Below are 27,853 nucleotides of genomic sequence, written 5' to 3' on the forward strand. Positions count from 1 at the left end.
AAAGATAAAAGCTTAATATCATTGAGTTTATTTGGAATTGGCTTACTGTTTTACTTTACTGAATGCTTAGATTTTGTTTTAGAAAGAAAAATTACAACTTGAGGTTTCCTTTCAGAACATACAGGCCCTGTGGTATGAGCACACTCAGATTTTGCAGCGACTGCAATGTGTTCATCATTTGTCCTCAGAGGTCCTTTAAACAGAGTATGGTATCAGCCAAGTGGTTTACACAATTCTGTTGGAGCTGCTATGATGTCAATGGGATAAACAAAAGGCTCCTGCAGATAATTCATCTAGATCCCCTAAATTCTCTACAGGGTATGAAGCATAATGGTTCTCTTGACATTAAATTACATCCAGATAAATCAATCCAGCTGAAATTTAAAAGATGCTGATGCCTTTTTTCTTTCTTTTTTTTTTTTTTTAAATAAATTGCCTTGGTTTTGGTGAATTGACCTCTTTGATTTGAGAGGTGCATAGCTCATTTTTAACCTTTCATTCTTCTTCATTACAATGTGTGCTTTCTGTAAAAGTAAAATAAGATTGCAGATTTTAGCAATTAATCAAAAGTGAATGTTTTATTTGTGGAATGGCTTTAAAAGTGGATAGGGAATTGTTATGAAAAGGAAAGATGAAGCATAAAAAACCCATGCTGCCCATTGCCATACTGCAAGATGTCACAGCTGAGTTGTATTTTTCAAGTATTTTATTCTGTTTGTTGGATCTCTCTCTGCCTTAAGTATGTTTGAGAAACGTGTTGTGGATGTTGATTCACAGCAAGGGATGTCTGTATCACTTTGCTTCCATTAATGGCACTGTACTCTGAAATGTTTTACTGGTGTTGCAAAAATCCATTAGAAGACATAAGTAGGGAAAGCATGTTGTTCTCAATTGTTGAACGTACAGATTTTTGACATAGTCTTCTGTTATAAAATGAAAATCTAGAAACTTTATGGCTATTCCATTCTCAAATGAAGGATTATTAGTCTCTTTGTAGCAGAAGTTTAATAATAGATTTTTAACATGTTTCAAGGAAGACCACAGGCATGATCTTTACTTATCCTTCAGACAGAGTTTATAATAGCTTATGAGGTTTCGATCGGTGTATTTATGGTCAGGTTACACAAACCTAAAGCAACTGAACTGTAGTTTAGAACTTTTCCGTGTCCAAACTCTGTTCTTTCGGCAGCTGTTGTAATGCACTGTAAACAAATAACATTATGTGTAATGGCAAATCTTTGCAGGTTGAGGACAGTGTTTCATGTGATTAGAACAATTTTTTATTTTTTTTTAAATAATAATTTTAAAAATCTTTTGCCATGTTATGATAGCAATAAATTTTTGTGCCCCCGTTTTTCTTCTTGTACCCTATCTGAAGCTACATCACAATTTTCAAAGTGGAATTTTGATTCTGGGAAAAATAATTCACTTGATAACTTCATTAAATTCTCTTTGTTTCATTTCACTAGTGAGACTACTAATAGTTACTGGGATTTTGTTTTGGTAGCTTTTTGTTTTGCAGCAGTGAAGCTGATGTGATTTCTGGCTGCTTATTTTGACTCTTGTGGTGCAGTTTTCTTCCCCCCTCCACCCATAAGGCTGTTGCAACTCTAGGGAGGGGGGACGGGGGGAGCTGCATTTGTAACTGGATTAAAAATACAACCCAGAGTAAAAATAACTGTAACATTGTTGGGTGTTTTTAAACCAGTTAATTAAAATGATTCATGCTCTTGCTGTGCTTTCTTTCTGTTAAGAAAGTGGGAGAAAAGGTATGATATTTGTAGGTGTACTAGATAAATGAAAAGAAATTAAGTAAACAATAATTGCAGAAAGTAATTATATTTTTTTTAATAGAAGTGGTACATGTAGTTATATTCTTCCCCTTTATACTTCACCTAAAATACAGTCAACTTTTACCTGTAAAATAGCCTAAGAGCACTCGTTTTAAATTTTACAGGCTCTGAAACCACTGTAACCAGAGTGTATGGGACTAGGATTGCAGCGTCTAAATTGAATTGCTAAGAATTCTGTAAAATAACAAGTCGTCTCTAAAAATTAATCCTTTTTTCTTTCGAAACTGTAGGCTTTAGTTGTATCTAAACAAGTTTATTAGGTGAGAATCTGTTAAGTATGGAACTTTCACGTTTTAATACCATGTCCCTTTAGAATAACTAGCAAAGCAGCATCAATTGTAATGCTGTTTGTGGAGTGAATTTTTTTTCAGGCTTTTAATTCCTTTTAATATATGTTACCTTTGGCAGCCTATTTGAACTGTTTGTACAGTTTGTGTATATAATGTATCAGATTAAATTCTTTTGAAGGCACTTGGGTTACAACAGTTGCAGTTATACCAAAGTGGTGTTTAGAGAAAACACAGATATGCATTGAACTAGACTTTTTACTATCCTAGACTTTCAAAACAGGGGCAAGTAATTAGTCTCCACCGCACTAGGGAAGGACAAGCAGTTATGATGTGTGTTGTTGCTGCTGGTTATATAGCAAGTTTTACTTGGAATACTGACTTTAATTAAAATATCCTGCCTTCATTAGACCAAGTACATATATTTTTGGTTGCAGCAAACTGATAGCCCTTCAACAATAAAGACCTTAACAAAATTATGGGTCATCTTCTCCAATGCTGTTTTCAAAAAGATGGTACATTCATGATCCCTTGAAATTCTGTATTATATTAAGGCATGTAATAAAGCCATTTAGAGTTTAAATAGTTGTAAGGTATTAGTTCTCTTCTTTTTTATAGCATATGTAACAAAAATTAAAATCTACTTTCTGTGCTGGCATAACGTTTAGGAAGTGATTGAGTCATCACTTACCTTTGCCACCCCACGCAATTCAACACCCCTTACCCTCCAAAAAAAAAAATCATCATGCCCAAACTTCTGTTTAGTTGCTTGTAAAAGCAGGGCTTAATTACACTTTTTGAACAGTGTATTTTGACAATTAATGAGTAAAAACAGTCCTCATTATATTTTATTGTACTTAAAACATTGTTAGTTAGGTTGGAATCTGGCCAGTAGGGGTTCTCCTTAAACTCTGGCTGATGTGTTTCTCTTGATGTAACGGTACAGTCTTGTTGTTTCAGGGCGTTTAGCTTTGTTTAAAAATGAGTAGAGGAACCTAGTGCTTTAATCTTCCAAATGTAGAGCAGAAAGACAACTTGTACCTTAGTATCTGCACAAACACTGTAAGTCATGCTGTAGTCAGGCATCTTGGTCAGTCTGTCTTGACCTTGTTTACACTTTGATTCATACTACTGTCATGGTTGATACTAAGCTGAGCTTTATTGAATTTTGATATCAGAAATAATAGCATGTTATCTCAATATGTGTGTTCTACTTCAGTGTTTTTATTTTTTTTCTCAAGAAAATAGTCTTGAAAATATATTGAAAATAATGTTTTTCTGGGTTACTTAAGATGACCTGCCTTTAAACGGCCATTTTTTGTGATTGAGATTACATTTAGCTGTCCACTGCCTTGGAACGGTATGGACTTTACTGTAATTAGATAATGAATGTGGTACTTAAAAGTGGCTTCCCATCTTGCATCTGTCAGTTTTCTGACAAAGGAATCTGGTTTGGGTGTTGTCATTGTCCTCTGTCTCAGTTTCCAATATCCAAGACATAAATGGTGCAATTGTTTCATGAGCTTTTTGAGACCTCCCACATGTTCTATCTAGAAGAATACAGTGTAGTAACTACCTCTCATCAAGAATTCTTCTGGGTTTTTTGTTTTGTTTTATTTCTCCTTTTGTCTGCAGTTGTCTTTACTTGTACTTGCTTGAGTGGTGTAACTGGTCAAACACAAGCTCTCCTTCTTTTCAAATAAAAGAAAGTGCAAAGGAAAACATAAGTTCTGTCAGTTTTCTAAGCTAGGCAGTTTTTAGTTAGTTTGCAGAACGGTGTTGGGCAAAAGATACGAAATATAGCTTTTTTTTGTCCTACACTCTGAATTCAGTCTAGTAGTCTCTGTGTAACTGAATGCTTGTGCCAAAACAAACTCCTTATTGATTCCTTATTAATATATTAACTGTGCATAGCAAATTTAATATATTTTTATATATTCAATATATATATTTATATATACTTGAAAAGGGCTTGTCATACGTTTTAAGGAAGAGATCTAATGACTGTATTTTAACAGTAATTCAAATACCATGTGGTAATTCTGAAGATACGCATTCATAAATGACATATGTGCAACTCTTTTAAAGACTAATATTCAAGCATCAGAAGCTCTTAAAATTGAAACTGATGATTTGAAGAAGAAACATGATGAGGCTACTGCAAAGGTTCTCCAGCTTGAAGAAGATATCATGACTGTTACTCAAAAAGCCATTGCAAAAGAAACTGAGTTAGACAGGTATTTAGTAATTTTGTTCCTTACCTTCCTTTCTTTACTATTTCTTTCCATAGATGTTTTTTTTAGCTAACAATTTTTAACGTATGCATGTATTTTATGTATGCATAGATTTTCTGTATTAATACTTCTGTACTGCTAATTTGTCAATGTCTTAGTCTGAAGGACAAGCTGAAGAAAGTGACACTTGAGAAGGAGCAACTTGAATGTGTGTTAAAGACTGAAAAGGATGAAAAAGAACTTTATAAGGTAACTTTATTCTTTGTACCCATATACACTGAAACAAAGTGATTTGAAATAAAGGTAATAATGTTTTATGGAGAAGTCAGAAAAATTGACTTTGTTAAGGAAAAAAGAAATGGGTAACTTCTCTGAACAGATTTTTAAGACAGTTACAGATGTCCTCATATAAAAATGAATTAGGAAGATAGCGTCTGAATTCATACCATGATATAAAAAGGTCTCTAAGAAGGAGAATGGATGACCAATTTGTTAAAATGCAGACATAGAAACAAAAAATAATAGGTGCTAGTGAGGAAGTTCTTTAGTAATAGAATGCATCACCCAGTAACTGTTTTTCTTAATACACTTTTTCAAAAGTAAATTACTTTTTACTCTTCTAAGTTCTCTCTCCAGACTGTGTTTTCTAGATCCCTATTCTTGAGTCTTGTGCATAACTCTTGAGAAACTTTAGTAGGATCTATATTGCATTGATTTTTACTAGCATAGCTGGTTTCTTTTGCTGGTGTTGAGAGACACCTATATTTAAAATAAAATAAAATATAGTGCCTCCCCGCCCCAAGGGCAAAAAAAGTCTTATATGATAAAATCATGAAATTCTTCGGTTGTATGAAACAAATCAAGTGTATTTAAAAGGTTTTTTTCCATTCCTAGGAAAACGTTACTATGTGGCAAACAGTATTAGAAATACACTAGAAGTCCAAAAATCTCAAAAAATCTTTCACAAGCATAGAATCTCTTTGTACACAAGCAACACAAATCTTCTGGTCTTTGAGTGGACAACACTTGAGTGCAACAATTACCCTTTATTAGGCATAATATGATAGACTTGATGACATCTTAAAAACAGCTCTAGAGTTGTTAAAGTAGTTGGCTTCTTTGGAAATGAATGTTGCTGATACAGTTCTGTTTGCCTAGGTGATTGCAAGTAGGTACTACTAGAAGTTTAATTTCTCTTTAGTTTTCTTCAAGTCATTTCTTTTTTGCTTGTCCTTAGTTGTCCAACATTTGTGAAGAGAGGGGTGAATTCTGGATAGCTTAATTTGATGTGGACAGAAATCAGGGCCTTAATTTCTAGCTCTAGAGTGGCACTGTTGTTAGATGATCAAGCTGAAAGAATTCCAGCCTAAAATTTGTGCTGGAGGGCAGTGATATTATCAAATGCTTAATTTTTCTCTTTACCTGTTCTAATCTGTCTCAGAGATGAGTTAGAATTTAGTGAACACTTAAATGGACAGGTGAACGGTAGTTTTCATAACGTGGAAGAAGAGTTTGACATTTTTTAGCATCATTACAGATACACTGAAGAATACAGAAATAGAAAACACCAAACTAGTAAAAGAAATCCAGACGTTTAAGAATTTGGATGCAAACAAAGAAAACATGATATCGCATTATAAAGAGGAGGTTGGCAGATTACAGCTATTATAGCTGAAAAAGAAAATATGAAGAAAGCTTTTTTGCTCTCCTCATCAAACAAGGTAAGCATTACTAATATGATTGGCCTGGTTTAGAATAAACATATCTAAGGTTGTATGTGTTTGACAAGAGAAAGGAAGAAGTTGAAGATACCACCGGAGTATAGGCTGAGAGGCCTACAGTGTTCTCAGTAGATGCAGAAAAGGAACAAAGGAGTGAATTTGGTTTTAGTTTTGCACATTCTGAGCTTGTTGAGGTGTCTCACATGATGAGCTGTGAGATGAGCTATGTGTGAAAAAAGTAATTTGTGAGTTCAGTAACACCAGTAGAAGTGGTGCACTCCTCTGAGTTGCTTTTAACTTCATGAAAAAGGAAGGAGATTGAGGAAGAGAGAAAAGCTTAGAATGTAGGTATGTTGAGACTGGAGAGGGTGATGGAGGAGAAAAGAGGAGACTTCGAAAGATGTGCTGAAGGACTTTAGGTGAATATACTGACAAGATACAATGATGTAGAAAGACAAAAACCAAAAACCCCACACCTGCAGTTGACGTCATAACACCATTTACAACGCTGGCAAACAGTCATGTTGGCACATATGACCCAAAACATTCATGATGAAACCTTTCTGAAAAATCTTGAGCAGAAGGTAGGATTCCTATAAGCATAGGCTTTTGAGGATTTTAATCCTGATCTTTGACTCCTGGCAATTACATTTGCTCCACCTGAGAAAGGATAAGATACTGTATAAATGGACTAAATTGAGAACTCGGCAATAAAAGCGTCAGTAGGACTGATAAGGAAGAGGCAACATCTGCTCTGCAGTGTAGTACACTGGGATGAGCAAGCAGCGTAGTGTAGTAGGAGAGTAAAATTGTTGAAGAACTGTTCTCTGTGCTGTCCGGGGTCCAGACGGGGTTACTTCAGGCTAGTTTAGTGTGCTGCTATGGGTAGAATATCCATTAGGTGTTTGTTCCTGATGTACGTCATCCTGTTTCATTTCATCCAAGAGGAATGCAGTTTCTGTGCCCTGGGACTGTTCTGTCCTGTGATCTGCAGTGTGATAGGTAATAGTGGAATTGACTGGGAGTTTTGCTTCCCAAATGTGCTCTTGATCCACACTAGAGAGTTAATTTAGACACAGCTTTTGAAGCTAGCATGAAGAAGTCGGATTATGCAGGTGACTTTGTCTTGTGTATCTTGCCAGTCTTCTCACAGAAAAGCAATCTAGATCTTGAAATAATAGAAATTGTGTTAATGTGAGTTACGAATGTAAATTTCAAGTAGAAAAGTAGTGCTGTTTAGAATGGAAATAGCAAGAGGGCAAAAGAACACAGTATCTTGTTTTAAGTTACAGCTTATTTTAGTCTATTGACTTCTCTGCAGTTTTGTTTCTGAATGTATTAAATGTCTATTGTATTTTACTTTGAAGTAAAAACATGTAAGGTGTGTGTGTATGCCAGTACTGAAGCAACCAAACATTTATTTCACTTATTAATCTCGAAGTGCTTTTGATGTTTCTGGTGGGATCATTAACATTTTTGTCTTGCGCTGCGAAACTGCAGATGTTTACTGAAATACATAACTGATGCGTCATGTACTATAAAAATAGCTCAAGAACAGGACTTTAGGGCATTTCCTAGGCCATCTATCTTCACAAATGTTTACAAAATATATTAGTATTCCTCTGAACTTGCTATACTAAGTGATTATTCAAAAATTAACAAATAATGAACTAAAGATACCTGAATTTATGTCTAGACTCAAGAATATGAGATGATTATGCCTTCAAGAAGCCCAGAGGCTGCGAGTGGCTTGTAGTAGCTTTGATTTTTTAATTTTTTTTTTCTTGTGTGATGCTGGGCTTCTCTGAGGAATGAGAGGCTGGTAGTGCAAGTTGGTCACTTGGCCCTTGGGCTGCCCTGTGGAGCTGCAGCAGTGCTGAGAGCCTTAGCGTTGCATGCTGCAGCTTGCTCTTCGTTACTTTTTGTTCTCAGTTCCTTCTGAAAAGCTTGTTGTGCAAGATCTTGGGAAATGGAGCTGTGAGAAAAACATCCCAAAGCTGCTTTACAGTGTCTTATGTCAACCAGTTGTAGGCATTGTAACACCTCTTACTCCGTTGTTACCTGCAGTGTTTTACTGCTGTGGGATGAACTTTGGTTTTGCAGCTGGATGGCCATTTGTGCCTGCAAAGAGTTCTAGGGGGATAAGAACATAGATGTTCTGGAAAACAGAAATACTTTTTTGATGTATGTTTAAAACTAAAGCTGAAATTACAACAAAAATCCAGTACAGATAATAATATAATATTAATAATATTTAAATTTGTGTTTATGTTATAGTGAAATATGTTTGCAAATGGGGAAAATGGTACTTGTTTACTGACTTCTTGATTTAGTGGTTTTGCTAAAGTCACAAGGAAAACTGGAGTTTTCTTTCAAATGTTTCTGATCCCTATACCAACCTTTGTGTAAGCTTTGAATTAAAAAATGATGGATTCTCTTCCTTCTCTTCTCTTTCCCAGGAGGATGCAAGTATTTTAAAAGAACAGCTTCGGAAAGCTGAAGATCGGATTCAGGCTAGCAAACAAGAAGCTGTCTTAATGTCGAAAGAGCTGAGCGATGCAGTAAATGTGCGAGATAAGACGATGGCAGATCTTCACAGTGCACGCCTGGAAAACGAAAAATTGAAAAAGCAGCTTGCTGATGCTTTAGCTGAACTTAAGAAAATCACAGCTTTGAAAAACGAACAGGTGAATTGACAGTATTTAGTACTGAAGTTCATCTGTATTTATAAAATCCATCACAGCTAGCTTTGCTAAAGTTGGGGAATAAAATGTTTCTGGATGATTAGTGTAAATTATTATCAAATTCTCTTTTGTCACTGAGGATACTACCGTAAATCAATTGCGTGTTAGCTGGTCCGGAAGATCGATAAGAAAGTTTCTGCTGCTACTTACAGCAGCAACTCCCCTTCACCCCCAGACTAATACATTTAATTAATTATTTATCTCATCTTTATTAATATTATTTTGAATCCTCTCCCTTTCTTAATTCTTTTATGTGAGCCACAGTAGCATTAAAAATTCATTCAGATAAGAAAATTAATAGATTTTTTTTTTTTATAATGTTCTTTCCTCATCGATGGATTCTCTCTTGATTCTTATGAGTCCTTCCGGTGTTTGTGGTCAAAGTTAATTTGCTTCAGTATTTATAAGTATAAAAATATTACTGTAGTGGAAACTGTCTTGTCTTTCTTCATCTTGGATAAAAATCTAGTGAGCTAATAGAAGTTTCATCATTCTGACTTAAGTGAGCTTTGTACCAGATCTTCCATGATTGCAACTGTATTGGATTAATTTGCTACTAGGATTACTGGTAATGATGTAGCAGTTTGAAAAAAATATATTGAGCTGAACAGTAATTAAAATAGTGCAGTAAATATGAAGTGAATAGTACAACCCTCAAAAGAACTGTTACATTTAGAATATCCAAGAATCAAGTTTTTTCTAAGACTTTGAAATGCATACTGAAAGAAGTAGCAGATCATCTAAATGATTCAAATTACCAGAACGTATCCGAATACAGCATATATCCCGTTGGTAAATGTAGTTTGCTTAGCGTGTCTGTCTGTGTTACAGCTCAACTGAACTGCTTCCAGTAGAAACATAGCGAGTGTGATGGAATACAGCTGTGGTTTGTCCATTTTTTGCCATGTGGCTATACTTGTCTATAAGATAGCTAGAACACCTTCTGGAAGGTGTTCAGACTTTTGGTATACATTCAGGCTTCCGCAATACATGAATCAGCCCATAGAATAAGAATCATCTTTACTGCCTCTGGTATTATACCAGTGCCTGTTTACTTCCTCAGTGTGTCCTGCTTGGAATGGAGTTCAGCACAGATGCTGCCTCTATATGTGCTCTACTACTCTATTCCTTTCCTCCCCACAAAGAAAATAGGAACTTCTTATGTACTTACGTAGAGTGTTATGCTTTCTTTAACCGAAAAAAGTGTTTTTGGGAAATAGTGGTATTTGAACAAAAGGAGAACAGTTTCTAATTTTTTTTTTTTAAGGAAACCTCAAACACAGTAGAGCAGGAACTACGCAGAGAAGTTGAAGATCTGAAGCTTCGTCTGCAAATGGCTGCTGACCATTACAAGGAAAAGTTCAAAGAATGTCAAAAACTTCAAAAACAAGTAAACAAGTTTACAGAACAGGCGGTAAGTAGAATGGGAGAAATTGCACTTGCTTTTTGTAACTTTCAGCAACTATATAATTTTCTTCTTCAAAAACCAGTGCTTTTAAAAAGGATTAAAACGTGCAGTAAGCAATGGCTCTTTAATTTACCATTTTCTTCCATAAAGCTAAATTACTTCTATGATTCTTTTTAGATACTTATTGAAACAAAAGGTAGGATTTATAGTAACTAGTGTATGTAGAAAGCTTAACAGAGTTTTGATGAACCCATAAGCATAACATTGTTCAAAGAAGAATTTTGAAACCGAAGCAAGGAAAAAATCCGTAATTGCTGTATCTCTTCAGTACCACCACCCCCAAAAAAAAGACACCAACCCAAAAGTGAAGGAAGTAGTAACTGAACCTATTAGTGAGTTTCAAACAGATTTGAGAGCTGATTTCTTCAGAATTTTGTGAGAATTAGTGACTGAGTCAGAGAGGAGCTCAAACAAGGTAAAGGCATATGAGCAATGGCAAGATGTACAAACGTGAATTCTTAAGAAAAACAGACTTAAGCATTTTGGTGATCCACAGAACAAATAAGGTAGTTAGTTACCAGCTTTGATCCACAGATTACTTTCAAAAGTTATCTTCTCATCCAGAAGGTCAATGTTGAATGAGGTGTCATATCAGAATGCCTGTGGCTTTTCTTCAAAAATCTTCCACATCTTTGGCAATGTGGCTGATAACGAACACCGAATTTCACTACTTGACACTAGAAGTCCAGCACTTGTTAGTAATACAGACTGTGTTCTAATGCAATATTAGATTTAAGTTGATGGATTTAAGTGTAACAGATTCTCTAGAAAATGAGATTTTTTTTTTCTGATAATTTGCGTAGAAATTACTGTTTCTAGGTAAAAAGACCTTTATAATGGAAGATTATGAAAATCATAGTCTGAGGCAATTTCACTGTTAGTAGGATTAGATGTGTTTGCATGTTTATTATTACCTCCTCTTTTGATGAGCAATTCCATCTAGTCCAATTTTGGAGGAGATGATAGTGCAAGATATATGTTCATTTGTGCTTTGACTTTCATTTAATTAAATACCAAAACAAAATTTCTTTTCACAAAGAAAATTGCAGGGCATCAACAGAAACTGACAAATGCATCTAACATTGAGACAGCTACTGCCATCGTTACAGACAAAAAGTTGTCTGCATCTCCAGGTATCGACAGCTTAAATTTTGTCTATTTGTATCAGCCTGAAAGTGTTGTCTATGTGAAGTAGTCCCTAATAGTGTGTACAGAAAAAAGTAGGGGGACGACTTATGTTTCAGTTAAAGCAATGATTACAAATGTGAAAATTAATCTAAAAATCTTATGTCTTTTTTCAAGTGGTAACATTCGTATGTAACTTTGTGTATCTTTTCAAAACAGTTCATTTGATACATGTTAAGGTCAGTAGGATTGAATTCTTGAATTTCTGCTTGATAATTAACACAGAGCCAGTTTTGCCAAGCTAATAAACAATTTGTTTAAAAAAAAAAAAAATCCTCCCCAAATTTGCAAACTGTGTAAGATAGCATGGTAGTTTTGCAGTCCTATTGTAATGACTATCCACTGTTGCATTCTACTATAAAATCAGATCCACTGAAAAGTTCTGATTATGTGATGGCAAGGTCAAGTCTATCGACTATTCTCATAATTTATAGGCAGTAGAGGTTTATTAGAAAATGTTTAACTAGGTTATAATTTTTATGAACTATTAAGTTCTTACAAAACTAATCTTCTAAAACATAAACATATAGATTACAACTAAGCCTGGTTTATTATTCAATTTAAATTGATAAATGCCAGTAAATACTGACTAATTGTGTTGCTTTGTAATTCACACATTCTTTCTGTCTATAGAGACTATAGGTTGTAATTTCTGTTAGTTTCTTCCTGTCTTAAGTAAATATCACTGTTTCCTAAACCAAATAAAATCTCAGCAGGCTCAGTTATAGTATGAGATGCGATGAAATAGGTTGCTGAGGCACTTTGTGTTTTTATGGAAGAACAAAATGGTATCATAACATGTATATTCTGGTGTGCACTTTCTTGAGCATTAAGGGGAGAGATGTCTGTCTTTTTTCTTTTCTTCTTTTTTTTTTTACGTTGACCCAGTGTGTATATGTATATTTATGTTCATCTTCAGTATATGAGAGAGCTGAACACAGGCATGCCAGTGTGAATGCTGATCTTATGCATTACTAGCCCCATTATATTGAATGTCTCTCGTTAACTATTTGCTTGGCTAACATAGAGCACTCTGTTCTTGATACACTGTCAAATTTGGCCAGTCATCTCTCTTATACAAACTTTATTTATAGAACAAAAAAAATCTATATTCTTGTTTTTTCTTCAGTGTTCACAGTTAGCCCCATTTCATCTGATATAGTTTCGGAATTCACGGTAAAGGAGCAAGTACGTGAAATGAATAAAGAAATTGCTGAAAAAACAGAGAAGTATAAGAAATGCAAGCAAATGTTGGCAGTAAGTAAATGGCTGCTTCGGAAAGTTGAACAGAAAGTACCTATAGGTGCTAAGTCTTAAAACCACAAAGCCTACCCAGCTGAGTTGCTTGTCTGTGTGATACACTGTGATTACGGTAGAAATCTTAACATTAGAAGACATGGTTTTTATTAAGTCAGCTCTCAATTACCTGTGGTGGTAGGGAGTCCAGACAAGGACCCTTCAGGATAACCCAAATGCAGTACAACAAATGAACAAAACCTAATAAGACTTCGATGTTTAAAGTTTTGAATACTTTTTTTTCCTCACTGTAATTACTTTAAGTGTAATTGTTTTCATAAATCAAATACAGTTTGTTGCTATAAGCCAGCTGATGTCTGGAACAAGTATAGCAGTGTTTATCTGATATGCTGTCGAAGTGAAGCAGCTCCTTCCAAATCTGACTGTCCTGGACTTTTACAGTGTTTTGATGTCTGAGTGGGTATTGCCTACTAGCTTGGGCACGGTCATACTGCGCAGGGATTTATGTGGTTCTCTGGACCAAAGTTGGCACCAGTAGTGCTGTAGCCACAGTAGTAACGCCCTTCAAATATTAATACCTGTCAGTCTTAACTTGATTTTCATTTAACCAGTATGCATGTATGTGTGATGATGGAGTATTGCATCAGTGAGGCTGGTGAAAAGTTGACTATTGCAGAATTGTTTAGATAATGCTTTCTGGGTATTGTCTTGTCTCTGTTCATTTGTTTGCTTGTTGTTTGGGGACTAAAAAAATCAACATTAATCAGTATTATGAAGTCAGAACAGTTACAATTAAATCTAGAATTAGAAACTTAGAATTTTTCTCTGTTTCAGTATGTTTTGTTCTCAAATAGCCGTGATACATTCGCAAACTGCCGTGAGCTCAGCTTATCATCTTGTTTCTCTTATTTATCACAAGGAGATTGTTCTATTTTAATGTACTCTCCAGGATGTAACAACTGTCGTGTAATTCTGCTCATTACCCTGTCTATGGAAAGCCTACTTTACCTTCTGCTGGCTGTTTCTTCTCTAGTTATGCTTGAGAAAAGCTTTGCCTTTGACCTTCTGGATGAAAGATATTTAGATTGTAGGAGTCGCAGGGGAGGAAGTTTTGTATTGAAGTGATAAATTTGAAAGGATAATCATAATTACAGTGTAGCATTGAGATACAAAGAAACTTGAAACTGTGAAGCTAAAGAGGAATATGAGCTTGTTGAAAACTCCAACAGTAAAAAAATATATATTGAATATCATTTATGGAGTGTTAGGTGGTCCTGTCCTCTTTAAAGTCTTGAGTCAGGCTTGATTTCTTGGGGAAGTCGTTTGTAATTGGTCTCATTCTAAAAGCGTGGAGTTACACAGTGTCATTATTTGGGGTGGGAGGGGAAATCCCTTAAAACTCTAAGTATTTCATGCCATGGTATAAACTGCTTTAGGATGAGAAGATGAAATGCAGTGTTTATGCTGATGAACTAGCTAAACTGGAGCTGAAGTGGAAAGAACAAGTGAAAATCAATGAAGGTATAAAACTACAGCTAGCAGCCATGGAGGATCAGTATAAAGTAAGTTACACATTTTGTTTATGGCAATGAATAGTATCCTGTTCTTAACATAGTTCCTCATTTCTTATCAAATAATGATGAGTTTTAATGGGGAAAAACCACTAAATGTATTTTTGCTGTAAATAGAAAATCTGTTTTGCACTTGTAGAATCAACAGTCTTGTAAAGCTTCTTTTAAAATGAGACAAACCTGCTAAGTATATTACCAAATGGCTATCCATATTGTGGATTTAGCAAACTGCTAAATGACATTAATCTTGTATTACAGGGAAAAAAGGAGTACAGAGTTCTAATTTTCTATTGCCTACTGTAATACTAGCAGGAATATTGATTGACGTGTTTGTCTAAAATCTTCAGTTGCATGCTGCATTACCAGTGTAGCAATGTCTTAATGCATTTTATGTGAATTAACTAGAGAAATACGAGATGACTTATATATCGGTTTTAAAATCATCATGAAAGAATTACTTTAATTTGGAGGATCTCAGCTGTAGTCTTAGTAGAGTGATGTAACATGTGCACCAGAAAGTCAACCATAATGGGCAGCTTAAGCTTACACAGGGCCTTAATCTTAGAGGTGATGTTAATAGTAATATGTATGTTGAAGTGGCTTTCTAGGTCAACAAGGACAAGATAAAAGCAACAAATTACCGTAAGACCAGCTTTTATGCTTGTTTTCAGTCTCATGGTGATAGTGTAGTTGACAAGATAGAATACTCTCTGTTGCCCGTTATTGCACGTTGTGCTGAACAGGGATTAAACTGAACTGTGACTGTATCAGCTCTAATAGGAACCCCCTCCCATTAGAAATTACAGCACTCTGTAAAATACTGAATTACTCTACAGCTCATTTCAGCACTCTGTAGGCTGTGCTGTCCTTTTTCGACACTTTGCAAAGCTCTTAATTCCAGTTTTATAAAATATGTGACTCTTTCCCATTTATTTAATTCTACCAAATAGCAATGATCAGTTGCTGATCAGAATTTCAGAATTAAAAAAAAGATATGTAACTGTGCAGAGCATTGAGCTTATATGCTAGAAAAACAAGTGGAGAGGCAGTCTCCAAAGTAACCAGAATCCAAATAAAATAGCCTGTTGCAGGGAAAGATGACTTAAAATTTTGAAGCAAGGAAGAAGCCTGGAAGAATTGTGTAATACATCAGTTACATGTCATCTCAGAGCACCCAACAGAGACACAAGGTAGATGTTCGTGAAACAAATTTAGTGTCTTTGAGGTAAGAGGAGGTTTTGGTTCTCTCAGTTCTGTGGTAGGACATAAAAGCTGGAGAGAAGTGAATGAAATAAATCACTGAAGTGCTTGCCAACGATTCCTTTAGAAACAATGAGATGAGGCTTGCAAACCTGCAACTGTTCTGGGCAGTTGTGTCCCTCCTGCATTAGTATTACTGACACTTCTCCTGATTTTTAACCTAGGATTTTGTCGTTCCACAACTTTTCTCTGAAAACTGACCAGAAAAGGCTGCCGGTATACTCCTGTTATCCAGTAGATAAACTCAGGGAGAGTTGTTGGTTTTTATTGGTAGTAGTACTAGATGTTGCATGTAACCATAGTAGACAAAATAATTTCCACCTGAAAGATTAACTTTCACCGAACTTTGAATCACTGAACTTTGTTTTCACAGTATAACACACAGGGAAATAGTTTCTGTTCACTAATATAGGAACCTTAAACTTCTTTTCATATAGGTTCAGCTAGCGGAAAAAGAGAGACGAATAAAGGAACTGGCATCACAGTTGGAGCTCTTTACCACTGAGAAGGTATTGTCAGGATTCCTGTTAAATTTTGTAAATTAGTACTTCTGAGGTTCTTTGGTTTAAGGAATTGCAATTTATTTTTAAGTGAGAATTTGCTACTCTAAATTTAAACATAGTTTTCCATATTTGGATATTTTGCCAAAATGAATTGGCATTTTAAACTACAAATTCTGTTAATAATACTAATACATTTTTTTAAAAGTGTACACCATAGTATACCAGCTTGCCAAAACCGACTCAGTCTTTGAAAATACTGTTGTTTATTATTTTGTAATAATGTTGTAGAATATTTTCTATGTATAATCTAAGAAAAATGTTATAGTGTCAAAAACTATTTCTTTGTTCCTGTCTAGAATGATGTTCCATCCAGGATCTAAAATAATTATTTCTGTTTGCAGATAGGGATTACTCTGTGTAAATTAATAACCTGAAATTGCAGCTAGCTATACAATACAGTTCACAGAACAAAGAATTCCTGTAAGTTTCTGTCCTATGTTCCATTTTCATCTCAGCAAGCGTTACTGTTTTTCTACAAGCTTTCAGTGGAATTCCAGCCTCCTTATGGCTTTACTCCTTTACTTGCAGGAATTTCATTTCTTTGAGAGGGACTCTCTCTCTGATACTTTGAGGAGTCACTGGCTGACAGGCAGCACAATTAGTAAACTTTATTGTCTTTGGAATCCTGGCTTAAGACATGAATGGTACATACCTAGCTTGACAGTTTATTTTCTCCGTCACTGGTTAGGATTATTTTTGCTCTTATCCAGTGTTGTCCTATAACTAGAGATCTAGACATTTCAACAGTATAATCTCCAGGTTTTTCATGATGTGTGCATACAACCAAATCCTTTTGACATCTGCAGTTCTTTTATTGACTGCTTGTAATAATAAGAGCAGTTTGACATGTGACAGTAGTGACTTTGGTAAACTATAACTGGAAAAATACCTTTATCAGAAAAGAAAGATACACAAACAGTGCTCTGATTTTAAAATATATGATAGGAAATGGACTGCTACTTTCCAGAGTTCACTGTCTAATTAAATTCATTACCACTATCGTTAACCCAGACATTCTGAAATATTAATGCTGATGTTCTAATGTTGGAAGTACCTCTAAGGTATTATATGGCAATTAATCAAAGCTAGGTTTTACTGAAAAGTGAAGTAGTAAAATGTCTTTATTACAGTCAGATAGTGTTGCATGATATTGTGGAAAAGTTAGAATTGTTCAGATTACTTAAAAAATCCAGTGTGAACAGATACTTAATAAAAACAGGAATTCATGTACTGATAAATTGAAATTAAACTAATACCAGATTAAGCTAGTTAAATGTGTTGCAAAATTTCAGATTCCCAAGTAGTTGGTATTTTATTTATCTTTTTCTTTTGTTTACCAAAGATGTAATTTTTAATAGATTGCTCTTATTTTTCTAAATCAAAAGAAAGCAAAATAAAAGTTGAGTTTTGATGAACCTAGTTTAGCCGGAGGGAGTAGTTTTAAACACCACACATAAGAAGGAGAACAACTGTAATAATAATGTATGGAGCTTATAACAGCTTGGAACTTTGTCTACCAAATTTATAGATATTTACATTACAAAGAAGAATCAAAGTGCCTTGCTAGACTGGAACCACGATTTAAAAGGTTAAGCACAGTATAGTAAACAGCTTTTCAATTTATACTCCATTATCAGTGTTTGTTTATAAATGTCACCAAACATAGCATACTAAAAATGTTCATTTGCTGTCTCTTCAAGTCTATAAAAGTACTTGGTTTCTATTTTATTTACATACTTATATAACCTTTAATTTATTTTTTTTTTAAATCAGTCTCTACCCTGGCTGTCCAACTTCTGGCTAAGGCTATTTTACAGTACCTTTTTACAGTCACTTTGATCTACTTTCTGTTTTAATCTTATGTGATGCTAAAACTAAAGTATTAATGCCACCGCCTCTCATTCTAAACTATTTCCATGTTACAGAAGAAATTGATTGTAAAAAGGAAAACCTTAATTTCACTGATAATTGTGCCTGCTTTGTATTAAGATTAATTATTTGGATTTTACACACTCACTAAAACTTCAAGATGTAATCCTAACCATTTAACCCTAAGCATTTCAATCATATATGCAATTTAGTCTGTAAATCTAAAGTAACGCTAGTATAGTTTTATATTATCTCTACAGGAGGATATTTTAATTGGAGGGTGTTAGGCAGAAATTGTGTTGTCCTGTATTAGAAGGTTTTTCTAAAAGATAACAAACATTACTGTTCTTACAACCAGTGTCCAAAAAGATAACTTTAAGCTGCCTCACCATTTGTAGATACTACTTTTTCCTATTTGAAAATGACTTTATGATGCTGTTGGAGACTAAACCCTTTGTCTGAAACCTGATAGTACGTAGATAACAATAGATGCGTAATCTCTGGCTTTATTAGTTTGAGTGGTGTTTTGTTTTCAGTGTAGTTATTACTACTTTGTATTCTAGCATTTTGGCTAAAGTTTACTTGTTTTCAGGAAAAATACATTGAGTTGTTGCTTTTAATAACTGAGACACTTTACTTCTCATGTAGTTAAATTGCAAATTGAAGTCTTGCTTTTAAGTTTCAATTCAAAGTCTTATGGGGAAAATGCATGTTTCAGTCTTCGAGCTTTTTTTTAACATTACATTAGCAAATGTTAAGCATGAACCCAGAGAATCCAGAAGAAAATGCTAACCAGAGAGAACAGAATGATTGGAAAGCATATCTTGTCTTAACAGTCTCTGTTTTTACATTATTATTTTCATTTTTACGTCTTAGAATTGTTTAATTGGTTCTGAATTGTAAATGGCATACTCGTTTGGATATTCTTGGCATATGTGCTCTCTTTCCCTTAACCCATTTTATTAAATGGAAGGATGAGAAAGGCACTTCTTTGACTTACAGCTGGTGCACTGACCACAATTAGTCACTTCAATTACCGTCTTATAACGTATATATTGACTTAGAGTCTTAATGGTTTATAAGTTATGAAAACCCTTTAGTAGTTTATAGTAATTACTATCTCTAGGGATTATATGCAAGAATCTAGAATTTTAAGTATATTAATTTTTTGACGAGTTCTGTTTGAGCTTTTCTGAAGCAATTAATTGCCTTTCTGATACAAATATTTAAACAGAATTAAATAGAACAGGCCATATAAGCCCCTCAATAAATTCAACAATTTTATACTCTGGATGAAAACACTGAATTTTAGAAGGAAGCTACATGCATACCCTTGCTAAACTGTAAGTATACATACATATAAAGTAGGGGAAGATATGAAGAAGGAAGAAGGATGAATTGGAACTTTGCTCATTAAGTTCCTAGAGGGCAAATTATTTTTCACAGAAGTGCAATAACTTTGGAATCTGTATATGAAAATATAGCTTCTTCACTGCGTTTATCAAGAGTTACTTGTTATGCTTTCAGGATCCTTTCCAGATCTTTCCTGACCTACCATTCTCTATTTTCTTTCCTTCTGTATTCAAAGATCATGAATTGATCTGTAGGACCATTCTTCATCATTTTTCTGTTAATTTTCAAATGTGCATACTTTTGCACTTTTTTCCATGCTATTTTGTTATATTTTGGAGAGGGATTTCCAGTGACTAACAATATTTCCTTCAGGGTGCTCCTGCAAGCTAGCGTTTCCCTCATGCCTACTAAGAAGCTGACAATTCCATGCTGTTGATGTAGAAACCACTGCTTAACATGTTGACCCCTCTCATTACTTTATTGTTCTCTTTTTTTTTTTTACCTCTCCCTTTGATTTACATTTAGATTGTAGTTTTTTTATAGAGTACAGACTACCTTTTTTGAATGTAAGAAAAATATACCAACTGGATTGTTAAGTCTGCTTTACAGTATACTCAGAAGTGTTCTTGCATCTTCAGTCATTGCAAGGTACAAACCACTTCTCGACATTGTAGATAATACTGTATGTTAATTGGAAAAAAAACAAACATTCCTTTTTCTTCTTTCTGCTCACAAAAAGGAGAAATATGCAAAACCTTCAGCTGTGTTAGCAGTGACTAGAATAAGGGAGTTTTGGCTATACTTTGTATAATGGTAGTAGAAATATTTTGACATAATAATAACAACTAAAAAAAGCCCCTAATAATTATAAGCAGAACATGATCACCAATCAGAACCACAAACAAGGGCAAAACTGTTCCAACTGGTTTAAAATTTTTCGTTACATTTAAAAATCTCTTTTTTTAAAGGAAATGAGAACAAGGAAAAGTAATGGATCTTTGCCTCTGTAGGTTTAGTTTTAGGTGAATGTTTGATGGAATCTGTGCATTTGAACAAAGTAATTATTTACCAGTTTTAAACACAGCTACATCTAACACATCTGCAAATAATGTACAGAGCTTAACATGCACACATAACTGCGTATGCAAGTAAGGGTAACTTCAAGGAAGTTACATTGTAGAAGACATGTGAGATTTGCTTCTGAATTCTCTGTGCTGGTTTCTTTCCCTCTGTATGTGTGGATGTGAAGGACATTGAGCAAAAGTTGGTTCTAACATTCTTCATTTCCTTCTGAAAGTGACAGCCTTGAGCTCAGCTTAGCTAATGTTAAGTTATGCTTCATGTAGGTCAACGTTTTGCTGTTAGATATCAGAAAGGATCCAGTGTAATGGACTTAATAGTTCTTAAAATATCTGCCACTCTTGAATTCTTAGGGAATTATGTCAAGTATGAACGTATATGTACTTCACGTACTAAAATGGTGCATTCTTGAATGGTATGTATGATAAGAAAAAAAGGATGATTTTATTTTTAATTGTAATTTTAAAAAACTTTTCTCATTGCACATTATCTTTAGTTGCTATTGTTAATCCACCCATTCTTTACCTGTTTAACTGATTTTTCTTCATTTTAAAAAGGATGCAGATATTTTTTGAAAAATGTGGCAGTTCTGTTTATGTAATTTGAATTAACGGATGACAAAACAAGAGAAAAAAATTTCTTTAAAACACCGTCTTTGTATTTTATTTTTTTTATTGACTATTTTTGGTTTGTATGGTATACGTGGCAGTAGAGCAAGAGGAAAAAACAGTGGGAAGGTTAGCAGACTTATTTTTAAAAACGAATCTAAATATTGCATAAAAACGTATAACTTTGCTAAGACTCCATAAGTTAATTGCATATTAAACTTTGCATTATTTAGGAACTTAGCAGGACACCAGGAAGTCAAGCTGGAAGGATGATGGAAGGACAGATTTCACAGCAGGCATTACATTTTCGCAACCCCTATTCAGAGGAAAATGGACCAGTTCCTGCAGTGCCAAGCAGATTACCAGTATTGCAATATGGAAATCCTTACGCAATTCAGGAAAGAAGAGGTAAGTAAATTCTATCCCCCCATCCCCATGGTTTCTGTCTCACAGTTTCAAAAGGAATGGCTCATTTAATGCAGGTCAAGTACCAGCAATCTTTATACTGGTGCACAGAGCCTTTATTGATCGAGGAGAATTTAATAAAATGCCTTTATTTTACTGATGAGAATCAATAAGGTAAACAAAGTTTTAAAGAAACACCTTTTGAAAAATGATTTCTCGTCTATTGTTTTGTATTATCAAAATCGAAAATCTGCTTAAGTCTTGATTTTTTTTAAATGTAAGGTAGCACATCTGTAATCTCAAAATACAAACTCTACTGAACGAAGATGCTCTAATTAATTTTTCTTCAGATGGAGCAGATGGTGCTTTTAATCCTGATGAGATCCAAAGACCACCTGTTAGAGCTTCCTTTTGGGAGCTAGAAGATGATGTGGTGTGTAGTCAGCCTTCACGCAATCTTAGTCGGCCTGATGGTTTAGAAGATCCTGAGGATAGCAATGCAAGTTACCTTTTTTAATATTTTTTTCTTGATGTGTTTACTAATGAGTAATTTTCGTTATCTGTTAAACCTGATTTATTGTTATGTAAATTCAGAATTGATTTTTCTTTTCCCTAACAATGTTTTAGGTGAATTTTGCTTGCTTTGAATGAGAAAACTCTGCACATCAGTTGATGATAATATACTTGTTTCTCCAGTCTCTGGAGTTACTGACAGCTTGTTTTGGTATTAGGACAGTAGCTTCCTAATCTTTTTAATTACTAAAGTAGAAAAATCCAAGTAATCTCAATCATTCTGATTTTTCTCTCGTGTGGTAGAATGAGGGCTCAAAATGTAGCCGTGTATTACTTACTTTATAATTTGTAGGAACTAAATTGTAACAGAACAAATAAGAATTTAAAGGATTCTGATACCAGTCTTTTCAGTTAAATACTGAATAAAAATTTATATCATATTAGATACCTCATTCTAATGTATTAATCTTTTGTTCTGTCTTTTGCAAATCTGCATTTATTAATTTCTGTTCTGAATGTTTTTTGCTGTTATATATTTGGAAGAGCTAGTTGACTGTTATCTAAAGCTGATTGAACTGGTAGTGAGTTTCTCACTGATTTCTTTTTTAGGACTTTTTATGTTTTAAGTGGAAACTGGTTAGCTTTTCTTTTTAATACAGTTAGCTTGCACGTTCTGGTATAAAAAATGGTTTTCGTAACTTCTGTAGTAAACTGGACTGTATGTCTTCATTTGAACAGGAACAGACTTACTACTATTTCTTATTCTAAGTACTCTTGCACCTTCAAAAATATTAAACAAGAAATACCTTTCTGCATAGTATTGTGCTCTTTGCAAGTACAGTGGTATCATGACCTGTTCCTCATTTAGTCTAGTTTGCCACATTTAATAGCAATTAACCTTTGTAGAAACTCATCAGTGTTCAGACAGGCATGATTTTAGCCCTGGTGCTCAGCACCTATAATGGAGAAAAATGTATTTCTCCCTCCTACCTTTTGCCCCTAATGTCCATTACTGTGAATAATTAGAGAAACTGTCAGAACTTTTGCAGCGTGTTCCAAGATCTAGAATATGAGCTTAATGCTGTTGCCCACCTTTACTTCACATTTTGCATATTTAATCTGATCATTCTTGACGTAGATAGTACATATGACAAGCTCTTCTCTTCTTCAGTCATCTGCTTCAGTTTAATTAGCAGGGTGTTCTCTCTGATCCATGTGCTTTGCCCTCTTGCAAACCCAAGAGAAACAGTGCTAGAGTCTTGTGCTCGTTTGCTGACACAGCTTGGATTTTTGTAATGAGATGGAATATAACAGGCTTAAATAAAGTTCAACTTGAGAAAAGGTGCCTTTAAGTCAAATAATCTATATCTTTATTTTTTTTACTTTCAAATGAAAATCAGTTTCTTGCTCCTCCCAAAACCAGACTGTATATGTAGTGTGCAAATTTACATGGAAATGAGTAGTTGCAAGAATCTTCCTAGACAGGCTTAGTAATATGCCAAAGATAAAACAGTTCTAATGCATTATTTAAAGAAATAAGAAAAAATTCTGTATAGGTAGGTAATTCATTATAAAGGAGAGCCTGTCGTTTGTGCAGAAGAAACAGCAAATATAAAATGATAAATATGAAGAGATTACCATTTGTTGTACTGGCTTTTAAAATAAGCTGTTTAAGATGTAGTTTTGTGCACTTTTAAGCCAGTAAGATGTAGAGCCTTTTGTTGGAGGAGGGTTCCCTCCCAGAAGAAGAGGATTCATAGTCTTGCTGCTGTGTTTAAAATATTACCATTGCATGTACTTCCATCATCTTCCTCTCCACGTTCCCATTACTACACATTATATTAGTTTAAGAATTCGAGGGTCTTGTCGTCACTTCCACCACTTCATGGCTGTTTTGGTGATAATGAACATGTCTGCATTATTTATCTAAGATGACAGATCTTTGAGACCCCGAGCCAATATTACAATACACGGTAGAATGAAGTAGAAGCTGTTTACACACAACTGTAAACAGACTTCTCAGATATGACTAAAATAGGCTTTTTCTGTCTATAAGGTGAGAGTAGAAAAGTGTGTGCGTGCATGTGCAAGAAAAGCTCTGTGACTTGCTTCTACAGAATAAAGAAATGGGACTTCCTTTCCTTTAGAATATTCATCTAGCCTAAGGAATAGGTCAGCAAACTATGAGGGGGTATAGCAAGTTAAACTTACCTGCTGTCGTTGCTGTTTATGTTCCTGTGCAGCTGAGTAACTTCGTAAACAATCTAGATGACAGAGGAGAAAACTTGAATGCTTCTCCTGGAAGTGTTTTTTGGACAAGGAATTAGGTAGAATTGCTTCAAACCTACAAACCACATCTCTGAAACTGTCACTACTATGACCTTTCATTGTAGATGTTGAGTTACTTTATTTCTAACTGCAACATGTCTTCCTCAGCACCAGGGAAAGAGCCTAGAATTTGTCCTTGTGCATTTGTCTGTTTGCACGTGTCCACTCTGCATGTTGATAGTCCTCGAGTTTTAAAGCCTTTGCTTTCATTGGACCATTACAACACTTAAACAACTCATAGGGCATTCATTATTTGTGCTGTGAATTGATGTAATGAAGTACTCATTTTCTATTCATCTGTACTCTGGTGTTTGCTCAAAACAGAATTCTCGTTCAGATTTTTATTTAGCCTTCTTGCCCCCATTTTTTTATTTCTTTCTGGATATCGTTTTTGCTTCTGCTAACTTCAGCTATGTTTGACTTGTGGTAAACATGTTACAAACGGACTTCCTACAGTTTTTTTGATGATTGCTTGGGAGAAGAGAGAGACCTTAATAAATTCTTGTTCTAACAGGCAGCCAACAGCTGTCTGATCAGCCTGAATATGGCTGCAAACCAGTCACTAGTCCATCTAAACAGGAAGAGAACATGAGATGATGTAGGGGGAGAAGTGTTAGGGGGAGTGCAAGACAGGTCCAGAGAAAGTCAGGACTCTTTTTGTAGTAAAACTTTATTCTTCTACTTGAACTGAAATGGTCCTCTTTAGTGAAATATCTTGGACCTGTCCTAATTGATGCAGACCTTCTGTACAGGAATCCCATGTGTTTCCTTATTTTGAAGTCTTCATAAGGGGGTTTTATTTGTTTTTTAATGCAGACTTTTTCTTCATCATTCTTGTAACAGACTTGTTTGAGGTGCTGAGTTTACTTTTGCCTGAAGGAATCTCGTGTTCCTGGGTAATGATCCATTTATATGCTTTTTGTCTTACGCTGAAAAAGATCTAACTCATGGTACCTCGTTGGCAATATATGGAAAAGATCGTGATTCTGTTCTGTGTCATTAGAGTTGTAAATTGCTTACTATTATGGATCAGCCATAGTTTTCTACGTCAACAGAAAGGTGGTTCTCCATTTCCCTTCCCAATGAAGAAAGACTGTCAGCCCGTTGAGCTGATGTGGCTGCTATCATGTGTACTTGGTAGCCATACACTTCTTAAAAATCTCAGCGAGACAGCCTTGCCCATTGATCTTTCTGCCTATTCCAAGGAGGAAATATGAGACTTTCAGTTATATCAATAGGTTAGAGGTATGGCACAAGATAGTAACTATCCTTTTGGTTGGTGAAGGGGAAGAAGGTCTCTGTTCACTCACCATTTCTTTCTCATTCCACTGCCAGAAGTTCTGTACGCTCCTTAAGAGCACGTCTGGCCTAGTGAGGCAGGGTGTTTGCGTAGCCTTGTGGTCCTGGATGGGTGCTAGGGTGCCTGCCGTTCCCATTCATAGAAGAAAAGACATCACAGACACCCTAAGCTCACTTTAAAAGGATTATCTTCATGCTAAAGTTGTGCATGAATTACTTTCCTGGGGATGCTTCTGTACCTGAAACTACTGATTTGACCTTCAATTCTGTGGAGTACAGCTGCTATCTTTGTGTCCTTCTGCAAAGCCATTTTGTCTTTCCTACTGGTAGGATACAAAATTATCAAGCTCATGATTGAGATGATCCTTCTGCTGAGGCATTTGCTCCTAACGTGACCTGAATTTAGTTTCCACTGTCCTAAGGAGAACACTCTTTGCTTTTACGCCAAGTGTAGGAGGCTTCCTCTTCTACTTCTCAGTGAAAACATTTTTGTCACTGGCCATTCTCTTGCGTAGCAGTGTAAGATCAGGTGATGGTGGCATTCCTGCTATACTGAAACTTACGCTGCCTTACTGTCTTCAGTCACTCAGAGTTGTAGACCAATAAGGATACATCTGCAAATGCATCAGAATTTTTGTTTAATGTTGCTGTTTTGCTCTGATTTTTTTCTCCCAAAACTTTGTTCCTTGGGAATGGGCACTTCCATGTATTTGGTTGACATGAAAAAACATCAATTTTGTATGACTTGAAGACTTTCTGGAATTCTTCTTAGCTTTGGCTTTTGGAACTCTTAGGCCAATTAAACTGTGATTTCTGAGAGGAATAAGCTGGTCTGTGTTAATCATGCCAGATGAGCATGCACACAGTGGTGATTTTATGTAGAATAGTTGACTTGCCACAAGTCCCTGCCGTCATCTGCTCAGTGCTAACTTTCCATTTGCTCATGCTCCTGTAATTGACCAAAATGTAATCATTTGGAGCAAATAATTTCTAGAAGCAGGTACGTATGGAAGAGATCCATAAACAAAACATATATATATTTTTAATACTAACGTGTGAGTTTTAGAAATGTAGTCCTGATTACAGTTGGCAGTAAGCCCAGAATAACTATCCTGAGACTCTTAAACAATGTGGTTAGTCACAGTAAACTTGTGGGGGGTGGGGGGTGTAACTTTTGGCAACTGACAACCAGGTCAGGATATTTTTTGAGATGAATCCAAAATGGCCTTTCTTCTAGCAAAAAAGCCCACTACACTTTATTAGCATGATCTTACCCTGGCAGCCAATTACTGTCTGTTGTGTAAGATAGACATAAAAGGAGCAGTTGGTATCCAGGTACCTCTTGGGAGACCGGCGTGCTTGCAGAGAGGTAGACACATCTAAAAGAGTTTGTTTGATTCTACTGACACAACAGAGCTGAATCACAGAAAGAAAATGTACGTACTCTTCTTTCCAGTTTACCTGGACTATACGTTAGTGGTGTGGCTGTTTGTTTCCTGTTTTAAGCTCAAGATGGATGTCACTTCACTTACTGTTGGGTGTTAAAATTATCTGTAGAAATCAGAGGCAGGGTTTGTTCAAGTCTAGTCACATAGCTTTGTTTCTAAGTTCTGTTTGGCAATCTTCAAACTAATTAATGTGAGCTTTAATTGTGATCATGAAAGCAGTACTTACTACTTGAGACAAAATTATTTAGTTTTGGTAAAACTAGGTGAGTTGTACTTGCTTCTGACTGTTTCTGGCTTTCCCTTCTTCCTCTTTTAGTGGCAAACTCCTTTTTACCATGCTTTATTGTAATACCATGTTTACCTTTATGATTTGCATAATCTGTGGAACTCATTGTGGCAATATTAAAGAGTCAGAGTGTACAGTCCAGTGGCAATCCTTAAGTCACGTTGTTGAAGGCATCCTTCATAGTTTGTTAACCTAGACATCCAAATTTCTGAATTCAGAGGGCCTGGCATTTGTTATGCTACGTGATATCAGACTCTTTTCATAAGGACCCGAGGCCACGTATCAGCTGTGTTACATCGCTGCAGGGCACTGTGGAGATCTTGGACTAACTATGTAGAGCCATGTCCCTGGTCATCAGTCTGGAGTGCAAGAATGCTGGCTCTGGGTCTACACGAAGGGCAGATTAAATTGTCCCTTTCTCAAAATATGGAGGCTGGGCTTCTGTCCAAATAACTTGGATGACTCGATCGTGGGGTCTTGAGAGTAAGCTGATGCCTATGCTTAAAATAAAGCATAGATTG

At 35.3% G+C, this 27,853-nt stretch overlaps 1 protein-coding gene across 1 annotated transcript in view; it reads left to right on the forward strand.

Moving 5' to 3' along the window:
- TAX1BP1 (Tax1 binding protein 1) overlaps positions 1–27,853 on the forward strand; it is a 65,569-nt gene that overhangs the window by 32,035 nt on the left and 5,681 nt on the right. The window contains 12 exon segments of the mRNA XM_086614251.1: positions 4,229–4,377; positions 4,533–4,638; positions 5,923–6,037; positions 6,040–6,095; positions 8,555–8,782; positions 10,107–10,253; positions 11,347–11,440; positions 12,631–12,749; positions 14,186–14,311; positions 16,018–16,089; positions 21,287–21,461; positions 21,809–21,957. Coding sequence (XP_086470377.1) covers positions 4,229–4,377; positions 4,533–4,638; positions 5,923–6,037; positions 6,040–6,095; positions 8,555–8,782; positions 10,107–10,253; positions 11,347–11,440; positions 12,631–12,749; positions 14,186–14,311; positions 16,018–16,089; positions 21,287–21,461; positions 21,809–21,957 — 1,536 coding nt within the window.

Source organism: Tauraco erythrolophus, chromosome 7 (genome assembly GCF_009769465.1).
Source record: "Tauraco erythrolophus isolate bTauEry1 chromosome 7, bTauEry1.pri, whole genome shotgun sequence".
Taxonomy (NCBI): domain Eukaryota; kingdom Metazoa; phylum Chordata; class Aves; order Musophagiformes; family Musophagidae; genus Tauraco; species Tauraco erythrolophus.